The sequence below is a fragment of the Ahaetulla prasina genome, chromosome 3 (assembly GCF_028640845.1).
Source record: "Ahaetulla prasina isolate Xishuangbanna chromosome 3, ASM2864084v1, whole genome shotgun sequence".
Classification (NCBI taxonomy): domain Eukaryota; kingdom Metazoa; phylum Chordata; class Lepidosauria; order Squamata; family Colubridae; genus Ahaetulla; species Ahaetulla prasina.
Window position 1 is genome coordinate 225151129 of NC_080541.1, and position 27959 is coordinate 225179087.

Consider the following 27959-nt stretch of genomic DNA (forward strand, 5'->3'; position numbering starts at 1 on the left):
TTTCTATACCGCCCTTCTCCCGAAGGACTCGGGGCGGTTTACAGCCAGAATAAAACAATTGATACAAAAATTAAAACCAATTTAAAAAAGCGAAAACTCAAAGTTTGGCTGGACACTATAAAACCAATAAAAACCCCATTTAAAAACCATTAGGCCAGTCATTCTTGGATGAGAAGCAAAATGGTTAGCAAGATAAAAAAAAAAAAAAAACCCAAGAAAATCCAGCTGCCTTTTGAAAAAAAAACCTTTGGGACTATCTATAAAGAAATAATTTCAAAACGCATACAATTTTTCACAGGGCCCAGAAATCTTTTGGGGGTCGTGACTTTTTTTTTTTTAAATTTAAAAAACTTAAAACCTACTTATTTCGTCTTGCTGGACTCGCTTAAATTTTATATTATTAAATTGATTTATGGGTTTTTAAATTTTTTAGTAAATTTTAGAGGGAATATTTTTATCTATAAGTAGCCAAATTAAATAGGTTTTTAAAGGGTTGTTTTTAGTTTTGTATTGTTGTTTTCTTTCTGTATTTTATTTGTGGCTGTACACTGCCCTGAGTCCTTTGGGAGAAGGGCGGTCTATAAATAAAAATATTACTATTATTATTATTATTAATAATTTGAATTTATATCCCGCCCTTCTCCGAAGACTCAGGGCGGCTTACACTATGTCAAGCAATAGTCTCATTCTATTTGTATATATTTACAAAGTCAACTTATTGCCCCCCCAACAATCTGGGTCCTCATTTTACCTACCTTATAAAGGGTGGAAGGCTGAGTCAACCTCGGGCCAGGCTTGAACCTGCAGTAATTGCAGGCTACTGTGTTCTAATAACAGGCTTCTAACAGCCTGAGCTATTACGGCTTAATAGCTTAACAGCTGTCTTGCTTAGCAACAGAAATTTTGGGCTCAATTGTGGTTATAAATCAAGCACTACCTGTACTGTAGGTCCATGGAGATTCTCAATCATCCAAGTCATGGTTGCCCCAAATTTGACTTTTTCAAAAGGCAATTGGATTTTCTTGGGTATTTTTTGTCCTTGAAAATATTTCGCTTCTCATTTATTTATTTATTTATTTATTTATTATTTATTTAAATTTCTATACCGCCCTTCTCCCGAAGGACTCGGGGCGGTTTACAGCCAGAATAAAACAATTGATACAAAAATTAAAACCAATTTAAAAAAGCGAAAACTCAAAGTTTGGCTGGACACTATAAAACCAATAAAAACCCCGTTTAAAAACCATTAGGCCAGTCATTCTTGGATGAGAAGCAAAATGGTTTGCAAGATTAAAAAAAAAAAAACCAAGAAAATCCAGCTGCCTTTTGAAAAAAAAACCTTTGGAACTATCTATAAAGAAATAATTTCAAAACGCATACAATTTTTCACAGGGCCCAGAAATCTTTTGGGGGTCGTGACTTTTTTTTTTTTAATTTAAAAAACTTAAAACCTACTTATTTCGTCTTGCTGGACTCGCTTAAATTTTATATTATTAAATTGATTTATGGGTTTTTAAATTTTTTAGTAAATTTTAGAGGGAATATTTTTATCTATAAGTAGCCAAATTAAATAGGTTTTTTAAGGGTTGTTTTTAGTTTTGTATTGTTGTTTTCTTTCTGTATTTTATTTGTGGCTGTACACCGCCCTGAGTCCTTTGGGAGAAGGGCGGTCTATAAATAAAATTATTATTATTATTATTATTAATAATAATTTGAATTTATATCCCGCCCTTCTCCGAAGACTCAGGGCGGCTTACATTATGTCAAGCAATAGTCTTCATCCATTTGTATATTATATACAAAGTCAACTTTCATTGCCCCCAACAATCTGGGTCCTCATTTTACCTACCTTATAAAGGATGGAAGGCTGAGTCAACCTTGGGCCTGGTGGGGCTTGAACCTGCAATAATTGCAAGCAGCTGTGTTAATAACAGCAGACTTAGTCTGCTGAGCCACCAGAGGACTTGACTTCATGCTCAGAGGAACCTCAATGGCTAATACGGTACCAAACCTGGCTGGTGGTTGATGCCATTCCTTCTAAGAGGACATGTTCTCCTTTAGGTTCTTGTTGGCTTTCCGGGCCACCACCTTCTCTGTTCTCTGCTGAGCTCTCCGTGGTGCTGAAATCTTCTCCAGGAGATTGCTCCCTGCTTTGAGGAGGTCCATTATCTGCTAGGTCACCCTCAGGTGAAGGCGAGGGTGGAGTGGAATCGGTCACTTGGAGTCCTCCATCCGGCTGACCCTAAAATATATGCATATCCAGAAGATTGAGGGGGAAAAAAGGGAGTGTAAATCTGGATATTCAACAAAATCTTGGATTTGAGAATGTTGTGATAACTTTGGGCCCATTTCTATATCGGTTTGCCTGGCATGAATCAATCTACGATAGAGTTGTTTAAAAATAAATCTAGTTTGGGGGAAATGAAGAGGCATCAATCTACCCATTTCCTTGTAGAAAGAGTGTAGAGTTTCTAAGACACTTCTTAACTGGGTGTATACCACACGTTGAACTTAAATCCTAGCAAATCACTAGCGCTCGCTTAACGTGTCTCTCAAAACAGGATACATTACAGTAAAATCTTGATCTAATAAGGAACTCAAGGGAAAGAACCATCTGTCATCGGGTACAACTCACACTGTTGCCTTGCTTAGCAACATATTTTTTTTTTTATTTGCATTCATATCCTGCCCTTCTCCGAAGACTCAGGGCGGCTTACACTATGTCAAGCAATAGTCTTCATCCATTTGTATATTATATACAAAGTCAACTTTTATTGCCCCCAACAATCTGGGTCCTCATTTTACCTACCTTATAAAGGATGGAAGGCTGAGTCAACCTTGGGCCTGGTGGGACTTGAACCTGCAGTAATTGCAAGCAGCTGCTGTTAATAACAGACTGTCTTACCAGTCTGAGCCACCAGAGGCTCAGTTCCAGTTGTGGTTGTAAGTCAGGACTTTGAAATATGTGGGAATAAGAATCATTGGGCATATGAGAACCTAACTAGCATACCAACATGGAAGACCATTTATGGTTAACCTGATTACTGAACTAATTATTCTGTCTCCTCAGCTTCTGCTAGGAAACTATTTTTCAGGTGTCTGAAGAGTAGTAAACTACCAGAGTCACTTCCGAGAGAGGAGTAACCATATAAATGTGTTAGACTATTTGTTTGTTTGCTTGCTTGCTTGGGTGGGTGGGTGGGTGGGTGATTGTATGGATCGATATATGGATGGATGGATGGATGGATGCTTGTTGGATGGATGGATGGATGTTTGTTGGTTTGGAAGTTTGGATGATGGATGGATGGATGGATGGATGGATGGATGTTTGTTTGGATGGATGGATGGATGGATGGATGGATAGACAGATGGATGGGTGGGTGGGTGATTGTATGTATGTATGTATGATTGGTTGGATGGATGGATGGATGTTTGTTGGATGGAGGGAGGGAGGGATGTTTGTTGGTTTGGAAGTCTGGATGATGGATGGATGTATGTTTGTTTGGATGGATGGATGCATAGACAGATGGATGGGTGGGTAGGTGGGTGATTGTATGTATGTATGTATGATTGGTTGGATTAATGGATGGATGGATTGATGTTTGTTGGATGGATGGATGGATGTTTGTTGGATGGATGTTTGGATGTTTGGATGGATGTTTGTTTGTTTGTTTGTTTGGATGTTTGGATGGATGGATAGATGGATGGATGGATAGATGGATGTTTGTTTGTTTGTTTGGATGGATGGATAGATGGATGGATGCATGGATGTTTGTTGGATGGATGGATGTTTGTTTGGATGGACGGATGTTTGTTGGATGGATGGATGGATGTTTGTATGGATGGATGGGTGATTGGTTGTTTCTTTGTATGGATGGATGGGTGATTGGATGGATGGTTAGTTTGTGTATACACACACATATACAGAGAGAAAGGGGGACGGAGGGAGGAGAGAGAGAGAGAGAGAGAGAGAGAGAGAGGAGATGATCATGTTTTCCTTCAGTCTTCTATTGTCAAAGTTAAAACCATCTGCTTCCTTCCAACCTCTCTTCTTCTAAAACTTAATTTCTAGCCCCCGATCATCCCCATCCTCCTCCTTTCAACCTCTTCCAGTTTCTATAAATCCTTTCTTAGTGGTGCCCACTAACAGGATGTACAAGCTGGTGTCTGAGCAAAGCGAGAGAAAGGGGAATAAGGCAGGCTCATCAAGTGAACCAACCAGGAGTGTGAGAACGGAGAAATTTTGCACAGAACTTATATTCAGCCAAGAGGAAAAGAAAGGAGAAAAAGAAAGAAGATGACAGAGGAAGAACCAGGAGGATGGAGTAGAGTTGGGACAGGTTGCTCCCAGCTTTTCAAGTGAGATTTCTGGATCAGGAGATCAGGATCTGGATCTTACCTGCTGGGTGGACCATATGTTACTTTCTTGGCTGGTTTCAGCTAGAGATTGAGCGAGCTCTGGGGTTGAAGCTCCTGCCCCAACGGCAGCACCATTCTGAGTCCCGTTGACCAGAAGAGATATTCCTTGCCACGGGTCTTCCTTTCCAAGGGCAAAAGAGTCTTTGAGGTCCTCTTCCCTCTCGCCACCTTCTGGTTCAGCCTCTCCTAAAGCATCTTCTGGTTCTCCACAGCCCCCTTCTTCTTCAGCCGTCAATTCGGGGTCTTCAACTAGAACAAAGACACAACCGGTGGGATGAACATCAAAGTCCCCCAGGTGCTTTTTTTCCAAAAGGCAACCGGACTTCATCGGTTCATTTTTTTTTTCTTTGAAAACATTTCGCTTCACATCCAAGAAGCGTCTTCAGTTCTGAAGAACTGAAGAAGCTTCTTACAGATTAAGAGAGTTGGAAGGGACCTTGTAGGTCATCTAGCCCAACTCCCCACCCAAGCAGAAGACCCTACACAATTTCTGACAAATGGCAGTCCAATCTCTTTTTGAAAGTCTCAAGTGATGAAGCTCCCACAACTTCTGAGGGCAACTTCAGTTCCATTGGTTGATTGTTCTCCCCGTCAGAAAATTTCTCCTTATTTCCAGGTTGAATCTCTCCTTGGTCAGGTTCCATCTATTGTTCCTTGTCTGGCCTTCGGGTGTTTTGGAGAATAGCTTGATCCGCTCCTCTCTGTGGCAGCCCCTCAAATATTAGAAGACTGCTATCATGTCTCCCCTGGTCCTTCTCTTCACTAGACTATCCAGGCCCAGTTCCTGCAACCGTTCTTCGTATGTTTTAGTCTCCAGTCCCCTCATCATCTTGGTTGCTCTTCTCTGCACTCTTTCTAGTCTCAACATCCTTTTTATAGTGTGGTGACCCGAACTGGATGCAGTATTCACTAAGGCTTTGTAGAGTGGTATTAGTACCTCACTTGATCTTGATTGCCTCTCTCTGTTAATTCTTCTTAGATGAGAAGTGAAATATTTTTCCAATTGTCTGTTCCAATATCTCAGGGGTTGCCACAGAGAAGAGGGAATCGGGCTGTTCTCCAAAGCACCTGAGGGTAGAACAAGAAGCAATGGGTGGAAACTGATCAAAGATGTTGAGACTCTAGAAAGAGTGCAGAGAAGAGCAACAAAGATGATTAGGGGACTGGAGGTTAAAACATATGAAGAACGGTTGCAGGAACTGGGTATGTCTAGTTTAATAAAAAGAAGGACTAGGGGAGACATGATAGCTGTGTTCCAATATCTCAGGGGTTGCCACAGAGAATTGGGAGTCGGGCTGTTCTCCAAAGCACCTGAGGGTAGAACAAGAAGCAATGGGTGGAAACTGATCAAAGAAAGAAGCAACTTAGAACTAAGGAGAAATTTCCTGACAGTTAGAACAATTAATAAGTGGAACGACTTGCCTGCAGAAGTTGTGAATGCTCCAACACTGGAAATTTTTAAGAAAATGTTGGATAACCATCTGACTGAGATGGTGTAGGGTTTCCTGCCTAGGCAGGGGGTTGGACTAGAAGGCCTCCAAGGTCCCTTCCAACTCTGTTGTTATGTTATGTTATGTTACGTTATGTTTTCAAAGAAAAAACCCCAAGAAAGTCCAGTTGTCTTTTGTAAAAAGAACCTTTGGGACAATCTGGATGATTGAGAATCTTCCTAGAAGATGAACATCAAAGCAACTTCATGGTTGAGCATAGCATGTGGTAATCATATTGCCCAACCTAAGATTTTGATTTCAAGTCATGTTTGAGGCTCAGCTATCCATGGCTCCTATGATGAAATGTAAAATTTGTTACTACTTGTTCTGTGGGCGTGGCTTGGTGTGTGGGGGGTAATGTGACTGGGTGGGGGTGGCCAACTTTTTTTTTACTTTTAAAAGCATTTTTTCTACCCAAAGCTCTGACTATCAGGCATCTCAGCTGGGATCACCAGAGCCTTTTAAAAGCATTTTTTTACAACCTCTGCAGCCTTTTAAAAGGTTCTGACGATCCCAGCTGAGCCGCACGATCATCAGAGGCTTTTTTTTTTACTTTTAAAAGCATTTTTTCAGCCAAAGAAAAAATGATTTTAAAAGTAAAAAAAAACCCTCAGCTGGGCATTGGGGGAGGGGCAAGGATTTTTGCTACCGGTTCTCCGAACCACCCGCCACCATTGCTACCAGATCAGGCGATCTGGTTCAAACTGGGAGCATTTTATCCCTGTATGGCTCTCTCAACACCATCAACACTCTGGGTTATGAGATCGAGAATGGCCTCTATTGACATGTGGCAAGCTTCAACTGTGAACCCATGTTGCCTTGGGAAGCTGAAGGACCCATCCTTCTGTGAAGAACATCTCCCAAGGCTCATTCTTTCCATTGACCTCACCACGTGGGTGCAACATTGGTGTAATTCAGGTTGAAAATACCACTGGGTGACATTCAAATATTGAAATATTCTTTGTTGCATGGACCTTTCTTGCAATTAGGAACTTCATGCTACTTGTCATATTCATCAATATCCCAGATTCACATGGCTCTTTGGGGTTTTTGAGATATCCTTTAAGTAACACATGTAGATTACCTTTTCTAAAACATACACATAGTAGTAATGCCTTACTATATTTTGGAGCCATCTTATTCTCTTGGTATTAACCTTGAGACCATAATTGGCTAAATAGAATACAGAATAACAAAATTGGATGGGACCTTCGAGGTCTTCTAAGCCAACCCCCTGTAAAAGACCCTATATCAGGGATGGGCAGCTATAGCTCCTTTACAAGTTGAGGATTTCAATTTCCCAGAAGTCCTAAACCAGCCAGGCTGGCTCAGGAATTCTGGGAGTTGAAGTCCTCAGCTCATAAAGGGCTGACAGTGTAGTTCCCCATCCCTGCCCTATGCCAGGGGTCTGCAAATTTGGCTCTTTTAAGACTTGTGGACTTCAACTCCCAGAGTTCCTCAGCCAGCTGGCTGAAGGACTCTGGGAGTTGAAGTCCACAAGTCTTAAAAAAGCCAAGTTTGCAGACCTCTGCCGTATACCATTCTGGGTTGTCCACTCTTATTTTTGAAAATCTCCAGTGTTGGAGCACCCACAACTTTTGGAGGGAAACCTTTTCCGCTGATTAATTGTTCTCACTGACAGGAAATTTCTCCTTAGTTCTAGGTTGCTTCTCTCTCTGATAAGCTGCCATCTGTTCCTTCTTGTCCTGACTTCAAATGCTTCAGATGAAATATAGAAGTGGGTTTACATCTTCTTAATTTTCATTTTTAATGCCTGAAAGGCTTTCTCATCACTGAGAATGATTAATCATTAATTATTTTCCAAAGCACCTGAAGGCCAGAGAAGGAATAATGGATGGAAACTGCTCAAGGAGAGATTCAACCTAGAAATAAGGAGAAATTTTCTGACAGTGAGAACCATCCACCTACGGAACAGAAGTTGTGGGAGTTTCATCACTGGAAGCTTTCAAGAAGAGACTGGACTGCCATCTGTCAGAAATGGTGGAGGGTTTCCTGCTTGGGTGGGGGGTTGGATTAGATGACCTAAAAGATCCCTTCCAACTCTATTATTCTGTCTAATCAGTAGAACAGCTTGTCTCCCAGAATTGGGAGTGCTCCATCACTAGAGGTTTTCATGAAGAGACTGGACTGATCTATATAAGAAATTGTATAAGATTTATAAATGAAAGAAATGGTGAATTCCTTAGGTTTTCTTCTTTCTCAAAACTAAGTAACTCCCCCTCTTTCCATTGGACAACCATTTGTCTGAGATGGTGTAAGGACTCCTGCCTTGAGCAGGGGGTTAGACTAGAAGATCTCCAGGGTCTCTTCCAGCCCTATGATTCCATGATTCTATGACCTTTAATGAAATCCAGTTGATAGAGGATCCGTTCCTCAGCGTTGAAGTCCACCGTGTAGTGTTCCATGTTGTCGTACCCTGGTTCCAGAACTTCTGGTTGGCAGCTGTCGCTCATCTCCACAATCCTGGCAGGAGGCAAAAAAGTTACAAGTGGAAACCTTTGATTTTTTTTTTGGTTTCGATTTTTTTTTATTTTTGTCACAACAGTATACATGTCAGGGTTCCAGAAAAACCTCTTCTGCATAAAAAAAAAACTCAGAAACCATTGTCTTTCAGAGTTCTTCACTAGCATGAGGAAACTGGCACACAATGAGTGAAATTCCAAAACTGAACTTCCGGATTCTTTTCCCAGTTATACAAACCCCAAGAGTCCCACCCCCCTGACCCCTTTGATGGTCACATGGTCCCACGTTCTCCCAGTTCATTCGAATATCTTCTCGCCACTCCTCCTGCAGATGTGAACACCATCCGACCTTGACCACCTGCAGAATGTTACCATACCCCTCAGCCCCCCTTCTTCCCCTCAGGGGAAAAATGTGGCAGCGTCTGGAACCCTAAAGTCTAGTATGGTTTCCAGGCCTGACAATACACAAACATCGTCATAAATAAAAACAAGATATCACGAAAGAAATATATGTATATATAAGTAAAAAACGTGCAACAACTATGTTAATTTGATATAATGAAGGGAACAATAGGACAGGAATGGTAGGCACTTTGTGCTCTTATGCATGCCCCTTATCGTCCTCTTAGGAATGGGGTATTATAAGAGGATAAATCATACTCACTTTCGGATGAGAACTTTGGCATTCTGATATATTGGAAGAAAGAGACAAAAGGAAGATCAATTCCAAAAAAAAGAAGAAGAAAGAAATGATTAAGAAAAAGAGTGTGAGAAAGGATACAGGTGATTGATTAATCCTTGACTTAGAACCATTCATTTTAGTGACCGTTCAAAGTTACAACCGCACAGAAAAAAGGGACTTAGGACCGTTTTTCACACTTACGACCGTTGCAGCATTCCCGTGGTCACATGATCAAAATTCGGATGCTTGGCAACTGTCTCATATTTATTTTTATTTTTTTATATTATTTTCCCTGATACATTTGCCTTTATTATGCATCACGTTTCCATTTCTACAACGAACAGTGTCGTGTTTGTATCAAGTCCTCGGGCCGCGGTGTGGCTCAGGCTGTAAGAAGCCTGTTATTAAAACACAGCTGCCTGCAATTACTGCAGGTTCTAGTCCCACCAGGTCCAAGGTTGACTCAGCCTTCCATCCTTTATAAGGTAGGTAAAATGAGGACCCAGATTGTTGGGGGGTTGACTTTGTAAATATACAAATAGAATGAGACTATTGCCTTACACACTGTAAGCCGCCCTGAGTCTTCGGAGAAGGGTGGGATATAAATGTAAATAAAAATAAATAAAGAAAAATAAATAAAGAAAGTCCCTTTTAAGTATACATAGTATTAAACACCCTGATTTTAACCATTGTTCTCATAATTATACAATGTAGTCTCTTTTAAATATATGTAATCTTGTACGTCCTGGTTATAACCGTTATTGTCGTAGTTATACCATAACACTCTATACCCGTGATGGCGAACTTATGGCATGTTTGCCACAGGTGGCACGTGTAGCCATATTGCTGTGACTCCAGTCCCCGAACCTGGCCTCATGCCTGAAAGTGACTCTGCGAGTGAGGGGGAAGGGCCGGTAAGGCTTACCGCGGGAGCACCGATTCCTGTGGCTCGGCTCCAGGAGCTAGAACCAGACCAGTCAGAGGACGTAATGAGGCCGTCATCCCCTGATTCCTCCCTTCCCCAGGCTATGCCTTCAGACCCAGCTGATAATAATAATAATCAAGCTTGGCTTGACTTCAGAAGATTAGAGAGGCGGCGTCATCAAAAGGAAGGGTAGATATATAAGGAGCTTTGGGACTGCTCTCACTCCACGGGAAGCAAAAGTTTAGCTGAACCATTTCAAAAAGAGCTGAAAGTCTTGCTACGTGAGTCATTTGTTTGAACTTTGGCAAGCAGCTGCGATTTCTCTGCCAGGACTGATAACAGCTGTGAATCCACTGGCTGAAGGCCAGCTCGTGGGTCTGAAGTGGGGAAGGAGACAGAACACATATATGTGCACTGGCCAGCAGATTTTCGGGCCTTCTGAGCCCACTGGCAGAAGGGAAACAGGCTGTTTCCTACCTCCGGAGGGTCTGGAGGTGGTTGGGGAAGGCCCGTTTTTTGCTCTCTCCAGGCTCCAGAGCCTTTCTAGGAGCCTGGGAGGGGCAAAACGGCCTTCCCCACCCCTCCTGGAGGCCCTCCAGAGGCTGGAAACGGCCCGTTTGCCAACTTCCGGTTCGCCTTCACTGCTCTATACAGTTGTCACTCTATACACTTTAATCTATAGTCGAGTATAGTCCAATGGTAATATTACTTTTAGTATATATGCGTATAAATATCTATATATATGTATTTATTTCTATTTTGTTAATCTTCTTTCGTTATTAAGTTACTGATCTCTGCACCTGTTATCTAACCATTAGTACAATAATGTACTAACAATAATGTTAAGTAGTGCTCTGTTTCCTCCTTATCCTTAATTTCCATCATTAACCTGCCTATTTCGGCGCATATGTATGACATCTGCAGCATCCCGGGCTCATGTGATCCTCAAAGAAACCAACTCTACCTGAACTTCTCTTTGAAGTCACCAGAGTTGAACTTAGCTTGACTTTTATAACTAGTAGAGCGGCCATTTTGTGACAGTGCTTGAAATTCTACCAGGCCATAAACATGTGCCTTAAACACAGTATTTTTCGGAGTATAAGATGCACCTTAGTTTTTGGGGAGGAAAATAAGAAAAAAGCGGATTGGCAGGTGAATCAGGCCTCCTGGAATACCCCCAATTAGTTGTTCCCAGAGGTAAATTTTAGCAACAGGTTCCTTGGTTGTGAGCTCTGTGCCTTGCTTTTTTTTTGCTTTTTTTTCTGCCTCTGAAAGCCTCCGAAACAGAGCTTCAGAAAAAAAGCCGCTGAAGCTCTGTTTGGAGGCTTCTTTTCTGAAGCTCCGTTTGGGGGCTTTTTTTCTGAAGCTCAGTTTGGGGGCTTTTTTTCTGAAGCTCCGTTTGGGGGCTTTTTTTCTGAAGCTCTGTTTGGATGCTTTGTTCAGCCTCTGAAACCTCCGTTTGAGAAGCTGGGCGGGGCTACATTCGGAGTATAAGACGCACCCAGATTTTCACCCTCTTTTTTGGGGGGGGAAAGGTGTGTCTTACACTCCGAAAAATACAGTATATAATATACATATTTGTGTGTGTGTGTATGGATGGATGTGTGTGTGTGTGTATAATCTATCTATCTATCTATCTATCTATCTATCTATCTATCTATCTATCTATCTATCTATCTATCTATCTATCTATCTATCTATCTATCTAGCCAGCCAGCCAGCCATTTAAATATCTATCCATCCATCTCTCTCTCTCTCTTTATATCTATCTATCATCTATCATCTCTCTCTATCTCTATATAATATAATATAACAACAGAGTTGGAAGGGACCTTGGAGGCCTTCTAGTCCAACCCCCTGCCCAGGCAGGAAACCCTACACCATCTCAGTCAGATGGTTATCCAACATTTTCTTAAAGATTTCCAGTGTTGGAGCATCCACAACTTCTGCAGGCAAGTCGTTCCACTTATTAATTTTTCTAACTGTCAGGAAATTTCTCCTTAGTTCTAAGTTGCTTCTTTCCTTGATCAGTTTCCACCCATTGCTTCTTGTTCTACCCTCAGGTGGTTTGGAGAACAGCCCGACTCCCACTTCTTTGTGGCATCTATCATCTATCTCTCTCTATTTCTATCGATCCTTCAATCTATCTATCTATCTATCTATCTATCTATCTATCTATCTATCTATCTATCTATCTATCTATCCATCTATCCATCCCTCTCTCTTTCTCTCTCTCCATCCACCCTCTCTCTCTCTCTCATTCCATCTCTCTCTCTCTTTTCTCTCTCTCTCTCTCTCTATCTGTACCTATCGCTGGTTTCAAGGGCTCTTACCTGGACAAAAACTGACATCTGAGGTTCTTCCATGGACTGCAGGGCTGTGTCCACCAGCTTGGAAGAAGTTTCGATGTGGTCGCTGCATACTTTGCTCAGCCCGTTCAGATGCTGGGCCTTGCTTTCCTGTTCATACGTGATCCTTTGAAGCATGATCTTCCTCCGTTCTTCCAAAATTGCCCCCATGCGGTCAAACTTCTCACACAGCGCCTGCTTCTGAGCTTTGCAATTTGCCTGCTCGAGAAGGAAGGGATCAGGCGATACAACCAGGTTAGAGGGCCTAGCCAGGCTAATAAACCATGGTTTGTTACCGAGGCTGGGTTTGCTCAACAATACACAACTGGCGGATTGTGTTATTTGAACCCAGGGTTGTGAATGAATGACCTCAGAATAACAGAATAGCAGCGTTGGAGGGGACCTTGGAGGTCATCCAGTGCAACCCTGGTTAAGTAATTAAGCCATGTTCTAGTTTCACACTGGAGACAACCTCCATAGGAAAACAAAGTTGGTAGGGACCTTGGAGGTCATCTAGTGCAGCCCCCCCCTTTTTTTTAAATTTGCATTTATATCCCGCCCTTCTCCGAAGACTCAGGGCGGCTTACACTGTGTTAAGCAATAGTCTTCATCCATTTGTATATTATATACAAAGTCAACTTATTGCCCCCAACAATCTGGGTCCTCATTTTACCTACCTTATAAAGGATGGAAGGCTGAGTCAACCTTGGGCCTGGTGGGACTAGAACCTGCAGTAATTGCAAGCAGCTGTGTTAATAACAGACTGTTTTAGCAGTCTGAGCCACCAGAGGCCCTTCTCAAACAGAAGAGTCTATATCATCTCAGATAAATGGTTATCCAACATCTTCTTAAAAACTTTCAGTGTTGAAGCATTCACAACTTCTGGAGGCAAAGAGTTCCACTGATTAATTGTTCTCACTGTCAGGAAATTTCTCCTTAGTTCTAAGTTGCTTCTCTCCTTGATTAGTTTCCACCCATTGCTTCTTGTCCTGCCTTCTGGTGCTTTGGAGAATAAGTTGACCCCCTCCTCTCTGTGGCAGCCCTTCAGATATTGGAAGACTGCTATCATGTCACCCTTGTTCTTTCTTTTAATTAAACTAGACAAGGGCAACACTGGCAGCCATTTTGTGAAGGTGCCCACTACATATATTTGTGGTCTAACCCCTGGTTTAAAAAATGTGGAGTTTTTTCCTACTTCTCAATCTACTTTATTAATCCATCAGCATGGATAGCTTTCTAACCAGAAAGAGTTAGCATACTTTTAAAAAAACATGATAGATTTTAATTCCTGGAGGACAAATCATTTCCATGTATATGTGTATGTATGTATGCGTATATATTAAAAAGCCATTAGTATCACCGCGTTTGAAAAACATCTAAATTCCACCCACTTGTTCTGGAGATATATTTGGCTTCATTTGCTTAATTTTTCAAAAAGACACTTATTTACAGTCAAGTGAAGTAGGAAAATGGGAGGAAAAAAAAAACTTGAAAGAAACTCAAAGAGTGTTTGAAATTGTACGGGGGAAATGTTTTTCTCTTGGTGCCTTCATAAATACTTGATTCATCCTGAATCACATCTCGAATGATGCCATCAAACAAATTTAGATAGAAGTATTTTGCACCGTCTTATACCAGCTCCATCTTACCAGCTCCATCTTTTATAGTCCGCTTAAGTGGGTGAAGAAATGCAGGTGATCCTTGACCTACAACAGTTCCATTAGTGACCGTTCAAACTTATAACGGCAATGAAAAAAGTGACTTATGACCAGTGGTGAAATTCAAAAAAATTTCCCTACCGGTTCAGTGGGTGTGGCTTGGTGATCATGTGACTGGGTAGGTGTGGCTTGGTGGTCATGTCACAGGATGGGCGTGGCTTGGTGGTCATGTGGCCTGGAAAACCAACTATCACACTTTACCTGGAAAACCAACTATCACACTTTACACAAAAACAACACAAAAGCTACCCAACCACTGTTCCCTCTAAACTGCGCGCGTGCACTCTGACACGGTCTCACAAGAAATGCAGCTAATCAACGCCTGTCAAATGACGTTGATTAGCTCGCCAGATTCCTAGCTAAAACTTGCTAGCCGAATCTAGCTAAAAGTTTTAGCTAGCCGAATCTGTTTGATTCTTTTAATAAATCATGTGACTTGAATGGATGGATTTAATAAATAAATAATAATAATAATAATAATAATAATAATAATAATAATAATAATAATAATAATAATAATAATAATAATAATAAATAAATAAATAAAATAAAATAAAAATAAATAAATAAATAAAATAAATGAATGGATTTAATAAATCATGTAACTTGAATGGATGCGATGCTGGCATGACCCGCACGTCTGATGTTGCTCACAGTGGTCCAAGGGACCGCTCAGGGAGTTAGTGTGCTTGCTCAGACTCGTGAAAAATTAGAGGGAACATTGTACCCAACTGACTCACACACAATGCAAAAGCAGCTGGACTTCACACAAAATGGGCCCTGCAACAAGCAGGAACCTCACAGAGTCAGAGAAAGCTCAAAAACAAACTATCACACTTTACACAAAAATACCGGTTCGGGCAACAGGTAGTAAAAAAAATGCTTTCAAAAGTAAAACAAAAATTTCCAAGGATCCTGCAGCAAAGCTGATTGTCAGAACCTTTTTTCCCCCCACTTCTTTTAGCATTTTTTTTACTACCTATTACCCCAACCGGTTGTAAAAGTGATTCCCCTTTCGCGACGTTCTGACAAGCAAAGTCAATGGTGGAAGCCAGGTTCCCTTAACAAACCGTGTCATTAATTTAACAAGTGTAGCGATTCCCTTAACAACGGTGGCAAGGAAGGTCATATATGGGACAAAATTCACTTCACAAATCTTTCACACAGCAAGAGAAAATCCGGATTCAATTATGGCTGTAAGTTGAGGTTGGCCCAAAGTCACCCAAGCGACTTTCATGCTTAAGGCAGGACTAGAATTCACCGTCTCCTGATGATTGGCCCAAAGTCATCCAACCAGCTTTCATGCTTAAGGCAGGACTAGAACTCACTGTCTCCTGGTGATTGGCCCAAAGTCACCCAACCGGCTTTCATGCATAAGGCAGGACTAGAACTCACTGTCTCCTGGTGATTGGCCCAAAGTCACCCAACCGGCTTTCATGCCTAAGGCGGGACTAGAACTCACCGTCTCCTGGTGATTGGCCCAAAGTCACCCAAGCGACTTTCATGCATAAGGCAGGACTAGAACTCACTGTCTCCTGGTGATTGGCCCAAAGTCACCCAAGTGGCTTTCATGCTTAAGGCAGGACTACAACTCACCGTCTCCTGGTGATTGGCCCAAAGTCACCCAACCAGCTCTCATGCCTAAGGCGGGACTAGAATTCACCGTCTCCTGGTGATTGGCCCAAAGTCACCCAAGCGGCTTTCATGCTTAAGGCAGGACTAAAACTCACTGTCTCCTGGTGATTGGCCGAAAGTCACTCAACCGGCTTTCATGCTTAAAGCTGTACTAGAACTCACAGTCTCCTGCTTTCTAGCCTGGTACCTTAACCAAAAATACTTTGGTCACCTAATGAGAAGGAAGGACTGACTGGAGAAGAGCCTAATGCTGGGAACGATGGAGGGCAAAAAAAATAAATGGGACGACAGAGAACGAGGTGGCTGGATGGAGTCACTGAAGCAGTAGGCAAGAGTTTAAATGGACTCCAGAGGATGGTAGAGGACAGGAAGGCCTGGAGGAATGTTGTCCATGGAGTCGCGATGGTTCGGACACAACTTCACAACTAACAACAACAACACCTTAACCCCTAGACTAAACTGGCTCAACTGCACCATCCAAGGCAGGGGTGAAATCTACTTACCTTCCTTACCGGTTCGGAAGTGCGTGCGCATGTCACATGTGTGCACAGACCTTCTGCACATGCGCAGAAGGTAAAAAACCACATTACTTCCGGGTTAAAACTAGAAAGTAATGACACCCGGGTAGGTGGGCGGAGCTTTTCTCCGCCATCGCTACCGGTTCGCTGAACCACCGACCACGGGCGCTAATGGATCACAAGATCCGGTCAGAACCGGGAGCATTTCACCCCTGATCCAAGGGTCCTATAACCACATTTTGCAGCCGTTTTTGCTGAAAACCTCCGCTTTTTCAGTTTTCAGCAAAACCGCACCTGTAGCAAACAACGGATTCACATTTATGACCGCTGCATCCACTTAATGATCACTGCCAAAATTGTCCTCAAATCAGGTCAGTCATTGAATTGGGCAGGCAGCAATTACGGTCATAACTTCAGGACTACCTGTATTTCTCTGTTCCACTTAATCGCTTAATGTGAATGCAGCCAGTGGAAAATGTTTGGGCATTTGAAGAAGCCTGGAAGAGATTCCTGATTTACAGAAAGAAATGGGAAGAGGAATCAGGGCCCACCTCAATATTCCTGCACCTGCCTTGGAGTTCTGCCGTGTAGGTTTGGATCCTGTCATTGGCTGCCACGAGGGCCGCGATTCCATTGGTCAGCTCCGCCTAGATAGGAGAGATTGGAAGCAGGTGGAATTGCGGTCAAGATGTTTATTTATTTTATTCATATCCCACCTTTGTTATCTTCTTAGAAACAACTCAAGGCAACAAACACCTTACTATTTCCCCCGCAACAGCACCCCCTATGGCAGGGGTCTCCAACCTTGGCAACTTTAAGACTTGTGGACTTCAACTCCCAGAATCCCTATCCTTTTGCTGGCTGAGGGATTCTGGGAGTTGAAGTCCACAAATCTTAAAGTTGCCAAGGTTGGAGACCCCTGCCCTATGGGATGGGGTGGGCTGAGAGAGACTGATTGGCCAAAGGTTACCCAATTGGCTTTCATGCCTAAGGCAGGACTAGAACTCACAGACACCCAGTGTTTGGTTCAAAATCACCCAGCTAGCTTTCATGCCTAAGTGGGATTAGAACTCGCATTTCCTAGTGCAGGGATCTCCAACCTTGGTCCCTTTAAGACTTGTGGACTTCAACTCCCAGAGTTCCTCAGCCAGCTTTGCTGGCTGAGGGACTCTGGGAGTTGAAGTCCACAAGTCTTAAAGGGACCAAGGTTGGAGACTCCTATCCTAGTGATTGACCCAAAATCACCCAGCTGGCTTTTATGCGTAAGGCAGGACTAGAACTCACTGTCTCCTGGTAATTGATCCAGAGTCACCAAGTTGGGTTTCATGACTAAAGCAGGACTACAACTCACAGTCTCCTGGTGAGTGGCCCAAAGTCACGCAGCTCGCTTCCATGTCTAAGTCAGGCTTAGAACTCATAGACACCCAGTGATTGGTACAAAAATCACCCAGCTGGCTTTCATGCATAAGGCATGATTAGCTCTCACTGTCTCCTGGTGATTGGCCCAGAGTAACCAAGCTGGCTTTGATGCCTAAAGTGGGACTAGAACTCACAACTCCTGGTGATTGGCCCAAAGTCACCCAGCGGGCTTTCATAAATAAGGCAGGACTAGAACTCAGAGGCACCCTATGATTGGCTCAAAATCACCCAGCTAGTTTTCATGCCTAAAGTGTCCATGTTTCACTGGCATAAATTAAGAGCGGGCAGCACACACCGATTAAAACCTTTATATATATATATATCAGAAAAGTGACTGTAAAGGTTATCCTCTCTTATCCTATCCAACCCTACCCTACCCTACCCTACCCTACCCTATCCTATCCAATCCAATCCAATCCAATCCTATACTATCCAACCCTCCTACCCTACCCTATCCAATCCTATCTTATCCAACCCTACCCTATCCTATCCTATCCAATCCAATCCTATCCTATCCAACCCAACCCTACCCTATCCAATCCTATCTTATCCAACCCTACCCTACCCTAATCAACCCTACCCTACACTACCTTACCCTATCCTATTTATCCAACCCTACTCTACCCTACCCTATCCAACCCTACCCTATCCTATTCACCCTACCTTACCCTACCCTACTCAACCCTATCCTACCCTACCCTACCCTATCCAACCCTAACCTACCCTACCTTACCCTATCCTATCCTATCCTATCCTATCCTACCCTATCCAATTACCCTACCCTATTCTATCCAACCCTACCTTACCCTATCCTACCCTACCCTATCCAACCCTACCCTACAGTACCTTACCCTATTCTATTTATCCAACCCTACCCTACCCTACCCTACCCTATCCAACCCTACCCTATCCTATTCAACCCTACCTTACCCTACCCTACCCTATTCAACCCTATCCTACCCTACCCAACCCTACCCTACCCTACCCTATCCAACCCTAACCTACCCTACCTTACCCTATCCTATCCTATCCTACCCTATCCTATCCAACCCTAACCTACCCTATCCTATTGCTTATTTTATATCTCATAGCTTATCTTGTATCTTATCTTATCATCTTATATCAGCAGCCTGGGCCACACCTTCCGCTTTGTGCAGATGTCCGAGAGTGGAGCTACTTCGCATTCTTTGTGTTCCCCAAAAACTTTGCACAGGGAGCATGTGGGAACAGCGCACGTCACGCAATAAATGTTGATCCTTTCCTCCTCGTGCTCTTCGCAAGTTGGGTGCTCGGTTTTCAACAGAGGTCTGTTAGAGAAGAAAGAAAAATATCGGGGGGGGGGGGGAGAATATACGATGGGAGGAAGGCTAGATCTCCCCAAGGTTCCCAAAAATCCCCTTTAATTCTGTATTGGGTCAAATCCGCTGCTTGCTTTTAGAGCACTGGTTCTCAACCTTTATAGTACTGCGACCCCTTTAATACAATTCCCCACGATGTGGCGACCCCAACTGTAAAATTATTTTTGTTTTAAATTTATCGTGCCTGAAGCCATATTGGCTATTGATCTGAACTGCTTGCGATTGCCATGAGGACGGAGGCATTAAAGCGGAGACTCCTCCCCTATTAAGTTTATCGCGCCTGAAGCCAGATTAGGCTAGCGATTGGGAGTGATTGCAGCTGGCTTGAGAGGGAGACATCAGAGCAAAGATTTCTCTCTTTTTTAATTCATCGCGCCTGAAACCGAATTCGGCTAGCGATTTGAAGAGCCTGCAGCTGGCTTGTGGAGTCAACCATTGGAGCGCGATTCTTCGACTCGCAAGTATACTTCCCATATTTCCGATGGTCTTAGGTGACCCCTGGCAAATCGTCATTCGACCCCCAACGGGGTCGCGACCCACAGGTTGAGAACCGCTGTTTTAGAGTCTACCCAGATCTATGTTGGAAGAAATGTCCATCTGGGTTCAGTTCCAAGAGGGGAGAAAGACTCTGGAAACATGGTGACTGCTTGGAAAGATGGGTTTTAATGGTGGTGTCAGCTTTGGAAACCATATTAAGCCGGAAGCTTCCATGCTGCCACCTTCTCATGTGTGGGAAAGTAGGAGAGGGGATTTAGTATAGGGGTTGTCTTTAGACATAATAACATTCCTTACAGACACTTATAATACAGACACTTATGACTGTATGACTGTAACTTTTTGTTGCTATCATTAAGGGTTAAATTGCAACCTATGACCATCATTTGTGTTGTAAATGATGTACCTTTGATGAAGGTTTTTCTTTTCTTTTTCTTTTCTTTTATGTACACCAAAACAAATTCCTTGTGAGTCCAATCACACTTGGCCAATAAAAAATTCTATTCTATTCTATTCTATTCTATTCTATTCTATTCTATTCTATTCTATTCTATTCTATTCTATTCTATTCTATTCCTCCTGTCGGTCAAGGTCAGGCTGATCCTGCATCTGGAGAAGGAGTGGTCAGACTGCTGTCTCCAGATGGGACGATTGGCGATTGGAGCACGTGATCGACTGCGGAGTGAGGGGATGGTTTGGGGGATTTTGATTTCCTGAGGGAAAACCCGGACCTTTCAGATTCGGGTTTTCCCAGATGTGCCAATTTACCTATTCTAGTAAATAGAACATTGAAAGATGCTTGCTTCGGAGTTTTTACTTGGAGTTGGGGGGTTTTCTGGAACAGGGGGCTCCAACCTTGGCAACTTTAAGACTTGCGGATTTCAACTCCCAGAATACCTCAGCCAGCTTTGCTGGCTGAGGGATTCTGGGAGTTGAAGTCCACAAGTCTTAAAGTTGCTAAGGTTGGAGACCCCTGTTCTGGAACACTGACAGGTGGAAAGGATCACCTGCCTTGAAAATCTTGGGTGAAGAAGGAAAAAAAAAAGGGAAGAGATGCTGAGCGTACCTGAGTTTTATGCCCTCTCTGGGATTTTGAATTTGAGCTTGTGTTCTGATTGGTTGTCAGACACCCACGGAGCTATGCAGGGGTAACTTTATAGGTTGCCTATGTCCCAGGCTTGGTTGACTCTTGCTGGGTGATGATGTCATGAAAGGGCTTTGGGCAATTCCTGCTATGGCTCTGCCTGAAGGAGGTAGATCTTTGTGATGTAGAATAGACTGACCTTAATGGCTCTGTTGTTTCTGCGCCCCCCCACCCCCGAGCCGGGCCTCCTGCCAGAAAGTGACTTGGAAAGTGAGGGGGAAGGGCCATCAGGACTTACCTCGGGAGCACTGGCTTCCCTGGCTCAGCTCCAGGAGCCAGAGGCAGGCCAGGTGGAGGAGATAACGAGGCCTCCGTCCCCTGACTCTTTCCCCCCCAGGCCACGCCTCCAGACCCAGCTGATGGCAATCAGGCCTGGCTGGACCCTAGGTTTCGTAGGCAGGAGAGGCAGGAACAACAGAAGCAGGGGTGGGGCAGGCCTAGGAAGTGCTGAGTCATGGAGCACACCCAACAGGATATAAAGGCAGCCAGAGCTGCTGTGCCTCTTCGTAGGAGGCAAATTAACTGCTTAACTAAGAGCTGAAGTACTGTTTATTCCTGGGTGACTCATCAGCGTTGAGGGAGATAACAGAGACACTTGGCAGACGCTCGCTAGTTTGCTGCCAGAGCTGATAGTGCCGGCTAATTAAGCCATTGCTCGGACGGAGGCGAGGGGGGACAGAACAGGCTCATTGACAAAGGTGGGGGGGGGCTGAGTTTCTGCCTCCCTTTTAGGGGAAATATTCTGCCCTTTTAATATCCCCCCAAAGATCTCATTTTTCTAGGAGAAGGGTGGGAGCTAACGTCCTACATCTAGCCAGCTGGAATGACCAACTGTTGTGTCCTTCTCGCCTCCGTCCGAACGATGGCTTTATTAGCCGGCTCTTATCAGCTCTGGCAGCAGAAGAATCAGCGTCTGCCAAGAGCCCTCGATAGCTGCCAAGACGCTGGTGAGTCACAACCTTCAGCTCTAGTCAGTCTGTGGATTTGCCTGATACAAAGAGACACACCAGCTCTTGCTGCCTTTTATATCCTGTGGGATGTGGCTCCATGACTCAGCACTTCCTAGGCCTGCCCCTCCCCTGTTTCTGTTGTTCCCGCCTCTCCTGCCTATGAAACCTGGGATTGAGCCAAGCCTGATTGCTGTCCGCTGGGTCTGAAGGCGTGGCCTGGGGGGGGAAGAGTCAGGAGAAGGAGGCCTCATTATCTCTTTCACTTGGGCCTGCTTCTGGCTCCTGGAGCTGATCCAGGGAGGCCGGTGCTTCTGAGGTCCTGATGGCCCTTCTCCCTCACTGTCCAAGTCACTTTCTGATAGCAGGCCCGGCTCCAAGGCAGGGGGCCAGGTTTGGGGGCAGGAGCCACAACACCAACCAGTTTAATAAGTCAATCAGTGAATTCCGCCCCCGTTTGGGGATGTGATGTGAAAGAGCCCAGGAACAGCTGGGAAAGACAGCCCACCTTTCTGGACCCCTGGCTGACGCTTGCTTGTAGATGTCGATGATGTTCTCCACCAGCAGATTCCGTTGCAAGCCGTAAATGCCGTGTCTGTCCAGGACAACTTCGTGGCGGCACGAAGGGCAGCGGAATCTCCCTGCAGAGCCCAGGGTTGTCCCGCGAGACTGTGGGGCGCAAGAGACCAGGGTGATCAATACACCGATAGGGAGTATCGTGAGGGAGAGGACCGTTTGGATGCGTCTTTACTGTGGAGTTATCCATGGAGCATTCAAGTGTGCAGTTGAAACTATCAAAGTAATCAGTTGGTTAAAGCTGCCTATTGGGACGGGGAAGGGGGAAGGAGGAGGAGGAGGAGGAGGAGGAGGGAGAGAGGAAGGAGAAGGAGAGGGAGGAAGGGAAAGGAGGAGAAAGAGGGGAGACAAAGAAGGAGGAGGGAGAGGAGAGGGAGGAAAGGGAAGGAAAAGGAGGAGAGGGAGAAGGAGGAAGGAGGAGAGGAGAGAGGAAGGAGGAAGAGAGGAGAGAGGAGAGGAGGAAAGGGAAGGAGGAGAAGAAGGGAGAGAGAGGGAGGCAAAGGAGAGGCAAAGAGGGAGGAGGGAGAGGGGAGGGAGGAAAGGGAAGGAAAAGGAGGGGAGGGAGAAGGAGCAAGAGAGAGGGAGAGGGAAAGAGGAAGGAGGAAGAGGAGAGGGAAGAAAGGGAAGGAGGAGAAGAAGGGGAGAGAGAGGGGAGGCAAAGGAGAGACAAAGAAGGAGGAGCGAGAGGAGAGGGAGGAAAGGGAAGAAAAACGAGAGAGAGGGAAAGTGAAGGAGAAGGAGGGAGAGGGAGGGAGAGGGAAAGAGGAAGGAGAAGGAGAAAGAGAAGGAGGAAGAAGGGGAGAGAGAGGGGAGGAGAACGAGAGACAAAGAGGGAGGAGGGAGAGGAGGGAGGAAAAGGAAAAAAAAGAGAGAGGGAAAGTGAAGGAGAAGGAGGAGAGGGAGAAGGAGGGAGAGGGAGGGAGAGGGAAAAGGAAGGAGAAGAAGAAAGAGAAGGAGAAGGAGAGGAAGAAGGGAGAGAGGGAGGAGAAGGAGAGACAAAGAAGGAGAAGGGAGAAGAGGGAGGAAAGGGAAGAAGAAGGAGAGAGAGGGAAAGTGAAGGAGAAGGAGGGAGAGGGAGGAAGGGAAAGAGGGAAGGAGGACGAGGAGAAGGAAGAGAGGAGAGGGAGAAAGGAAGGAGAGGGAGAGAGGAGGGAGGTAGGGGCGGAGGGTTGGAGGAAGGAAGGAGGAAAGAAAGAAGGAAGGAAGGAAGGAAGGAAGGAATCAGGTGCTCTCTTGGGGTGTGTTTTAAGGGCCTTCTTTGGACTAATCCCCAAATCCTTCTCCACTTGAAATTTAGGTCTTCAGAAGGGGACCAAGCTCAGGTCACATCTGACCTTGAGACATCTTATCCCAAACAAATCCAACCTCTTTTGCTTGCTCCTGCAGAGTGTCGAGTGTCGTTTTGTGAGGAACCCCCCCCCCATCCTCAGTGGGCTATTTGGGTAGGTAAGTTGCACATGTTTGCAAAAACAGCCACCCACATAGAAATGGAGGGTGGGGGGGGGGTTTAGGACACAGAGCTCTGCCTTCCCTGGTTCCTCTGACAGCAGAAAACTAGCAAGCTTTGGCTCTCCGTAACTCACAGATGAAGGGCAAATGACGTGGGTTATTTTTTTTTAATTTGTCAACTAATGTAGTTACTTTGCATTTTAATTTGATTTGTTTTCTCTCTTTTAAAATGAGGTTCAGGTTCCTTAGCTTTTAACGTTCCTAAACTGATGAAGGTGTTGGGAGACTTGCTCCCGATAAGAAAAAAAGTTTGTTAGTACAAATTTGGGTGATCTCTTTGGTGAGCTCCAAACAATTATTTTCTTACAATTACACCCCCTTCTGACGTCAGACCTCATTTTAATAAACATGTGTGATATGATGGGATGCAAATATGTAAATTTTGCTCCTATTCTGTAAGGCAGCGGTTCTCAACCTGTGGGTCGGGACCCCGCTGGGGGTCGAATGACGATTTGCCAGGGGTCGCCTAAGACCATCGGAAATATGGGAAGTATACTTGCGAGTCGAAGAATCGCGCTCCAATGGTTGACTCCACAAGCCAGCTGCAGGCTCTTCAAATCGCTAGCCGAATTCGGCTTCAGGCGCGATGAATTAAAAAAGAGAGAAATCTTTGCTCTGATGTCTCCCTCTCAAGCCAGCTGCAATCACTCCCAATCGCTAGCCTAATCTGGCTTCAGGCGCCATAAACTTAATAGGGGAGGAGTCTCCACTTTAATGCCTCCATCCTCAAGGCAATCGCAAGCAGTTCAGATCGCTAGCCAATACGGCTTCAGGCGCGATAAATTAAAAACGAAAATAATTTTACGGTTGGGGTCGCCACATCGTGGGGAATTATATTAAAGGGGTCGCAGCACTATAAAGGTTGAGAACCACTGTCATAGAGAGATCTTATTTTATCAGGGTACCCCAATAAACTGCTTTTAAGTGATCTTCTGACTCAGTTGCTTACCGTGTTAGAATGCTTTCTCCAACCTACCTTGTATTTTCCCGCCCTTGTCTCACATTTCAAAATCGGGGCACCTCGGGGAGCAAGGCAAACGGTTCCAGAATTTGAGATACGTCCCACTTCTTTGCAGCCCAGACCTTGCAAAGGTCAGTGGTTGGATGCTCAGCCCTCCGGGGGCAGGTTAGGAGGTGGGGGGTGGGGGCTAACTAGATCAGCTCCAGCAAAGGAGCATATTATTTTGGCAAGAAATCCAAATGTCCAAGACTGACTGGAGCCAAGCCACGATATCCAATAATAGCGCAAAGGCAGGTGTCCGGTAATCCCCAAGGGGAAACAAAGAGCTAGAAAACCCAAAGCATTCATCGTCCTTCAGTCATTGTGACCTAGGACCACGAATGTCTGGGAAGAAATCTCGATGGTCTATATTGCACGCGCACACACACAGGCTAGACGTACAACAGGTCGCAACAGGTCGCAATCAGATGTTTGGTTTTGTATTCGTATCCTGGGTTTAGTCATTTTTATATATATATATGTGTTTACATTTATATCCCGCCCTTCTCCGAAGACTCAGGGCGGCTTACATGTGTAAGGCAATAGTCTCATTCTATTTGTATATTTACAAAGTCAACTTATTGCCCCCACAACAATCTGGGTCCTCATTTTACCTACCTTATAAAGGATGGAAGGCTGAGTCAACCTTTTTTTTTTTTTACATTTATATCCTGCCCTTCTCCGAAGACTCAGGGCGGCTTACAGTGTGTAAGGCAATAGTCTCATTCTATTTGTATATTTACAAAGTCAACTTATTGCCTCCAACAATCTGGGTCCTCATTTTACCTACCTTATAAAGGATGGAAGGCTGAGTCAACCTTGGACCTGGTGGGGCTTGAACCTGCAGTAATTGCAGGCAGCTGTGTTTAATAACAGGCAAACATATATGACTTTGGCAAACATATCCAAAACAGGGATGGGGGTGTTATCATTTAACCGTTTGTATCTTGGGCTGGTTGTTGTTGTTGATCTTATTAGATAAGCAGCTAAGAGTTACTGAGATTAAGTGGGCAGCTATATAAATTCTCTATAAACAAACAAATAAATAAATCCTGCGAGGTAGGCTGGGGAGAGAGAGAGAGAGAGAGAGAAAGAAAGAAAGAAAGAAAGAAAGAAAGAAAGAAAGAAAGAAAGAAAGAAAGAAAGAAAGAAAGAAAGAAAAGACAGACAGACAGGGACAGAGAAAGAAAGAGAAAGCGAAAGAGAGGCAGAGAGAGAGGGAGCAAAAGAGAGAGAAAGACAGAGAGACAGAAAGAAAGAGAAAGAGAAAGGGGGAGGGAGAGAGATGATATATCATAGTGAGTGAGAGAGAGAGAGAGAAAGAGAGAGATGAGAGACAAGAGACAAAGTCGATGCTGAAAGTTGTAAAAGTGTATATATCTGTTGTTAGTATTGTAGTTTAACATTTGATGTAAGTGTAATAATAATAATGTTTTAATTTGTATACCGCCCTTCTCCCGAAGGACTCAGGGCGGTGAACAGGCAAATAAAATACAGACAGAAACATACACCATAATTAAAACAACCCTTAAAAATGTGTTTTTGTTTTTTTTCTCTTGTTTTCTTTTGTTATTGTGTGTTTGGTTTTAAAAATATAAAATACTCAATAATCATTTTTAAAAAAAAAGAGACAGACAGACAGACAGACAGACAGACAGACAGACAGACAGACAGACAGACAGACAGACAGACAGACAGACAGACAGACAGACAGACAGACAGACAGACAGACAGACAGACAGATAGATAGATAGATAGATAGATAGATAGATAGATAGATAGATAGATAGATAGATAGATAGCCCAAAGTCACCCTGCTGGCTTTCATGCTTAAGGTGGGACTAGAACTCCTGCTTTCTAGACTGGTTCCTTAAACCAGGGGTCTCCAACCTTGGTCCCTTTAAGACTTGTGGACTTCAACTCCCAGAGTCCCTCAGCCAGCTTTGCTGGCTGAGGGACTCTGGGAGTTGAAGTCCACAAGTCTTAAAGGGACCAAGGTTGGAGACCCCTGGTTTAAACAGTAAACCAGACTGGCTCTCTATGTTGTGGCTTTCCTGTCCTGAATTCAATAATACAGATAGATCCTTGTTACTCCAAGTAGGGAAGCCTTCCAGGTCAACGGTGTGATCAAGACAGAAGATGGTGGTCAAAACAAGGAAAGCCTTGCCCCCATTTTTAAAAAGGGGGCGGAGCTTGACTAGGAAGATTGTGGTTGCCATCTTGGATATTTTTTGACCAGAAATGAGGATGTCTCCGGTCCAAGAAATATGGAAGTGTAGAATAGGTTTTCTTAAAGCATCAAATATGACAAAGAAGTTGACTTTGCTCCATGGAGTTGGGTGTTCCTTAACCTTGGACCTTTGAAGAGGTGTGGACTTCATCTGTTCCATCACCTTCAGGCTGCCACGACTTGATGCAAAAAACACAATCATGTCCCTTTCCAGCTGTGTTATAATATCAGTCTAATTTAATTTCAGAAGGGATCCTTCTCATTTGGAAGGATCTCATCCTTCGCATTCGGAAGTATTGCTTCCAAATTTTAGCCATTTTAAGACGTGTGGACTTCAACTCCCAGAATACCTCAGCCAGCATTGCTGGCTGGTCTAAAGTCGGAACACAATCGTTGGTCCCTGAACCCTTTTAACCTGCTGAATTTGTGTTTCCTGCTTTTTTTGAGGAAGAAATACATAAACTTCAAAGTCTAAAGTAGACTTAATATAGTGGTTTTTTTAAAAGGACAATTGTACCTATCTTCTGAAGCAGGGGTCTTCAACCTAGGGAACTTTAAGACTTGTGGACTTCAACTCCCAGAATCCCTCAGCCAGCTTTGCTGGCTGAGGATTCTGGGAGTTGAAGTCCACAAGTCTCAAAGTTGCCATGGTTGGAGACCCCTGCTCTGAAGAACAGGAAATCCTCGTCACCCACAAACACATATGATACAATCCCAACCACCTGGTTCTCCCATCCTGAAGGCATCTTCCCAACTCCTCAAAGGCTGTGTTGACCCAAGTTCTGCTCTCCAATTCTGAGAGTCAACTGCTCCACGTTGAGAAACATTTCCATTAACCTGCTTTGAAAGGTTTTTCCTCCACACACACACACCCACACCCCCACCCCCAACTAACCTGAAAAATGTCATTGGCACATTTTCGGCAGAGGTTGTGCTGGCAGGGAAGAATGACCACAGGTTTGGTGAACATCTCCAAGCAAATGGGGCAGATGAGTTGCCTCTCCAAGTTCTCCATGGTGGGGCAATCTCTTGGGTAGGAGGTGTACTCCATGTGCTTCGACAT

The 27959-nt window shown here is 44.1% G+C and overlaps 1 protein-coding gene across 1 annotated transcript in view; it reads right to left on the reverse strand.

The window, feature by feature from the left end:
• LOC131194947 (tripartite motif-containing protein 54-like) overlaps window positions 1–27959 on the reverse strand; it is a 32383-nt gene extending 4424 nt beyond the window's left edge. The window contains exons 1-9 of the mRNA XM_058176564.1: window positions 27792–27959; window positions 22090–22250; window positions 18779–18944; window positions 16770–16865; window positions 12333–12566; window positions 9057–9079; window positions 8269–8393; window positions 4400–4668; window positions 2012–2242 (exon numbers count right to left, since the gene is read on the reverse strand). Of these exons, the coding sequence (XP_058032547.1) occupies window positions 2012–2242; window positions 4400–4668; window positions 8269–8393; window positions 9057–9079; window positions 12333–12566; window positions 16770–16865; window positions 18779–18944; window positions 22090–22250; window positions 27792–27959 (1473 nt within the window). The remainder of the gene's footprint in view (window positions 1–2011; window positions 2243–4399; window positions 4669–8268; window positions 8394–9056; window positions 9080–12332; window positions 12567–16769; window positions 16866–18778; window positions 18945–22089; window positions 22251–27791) is intronic.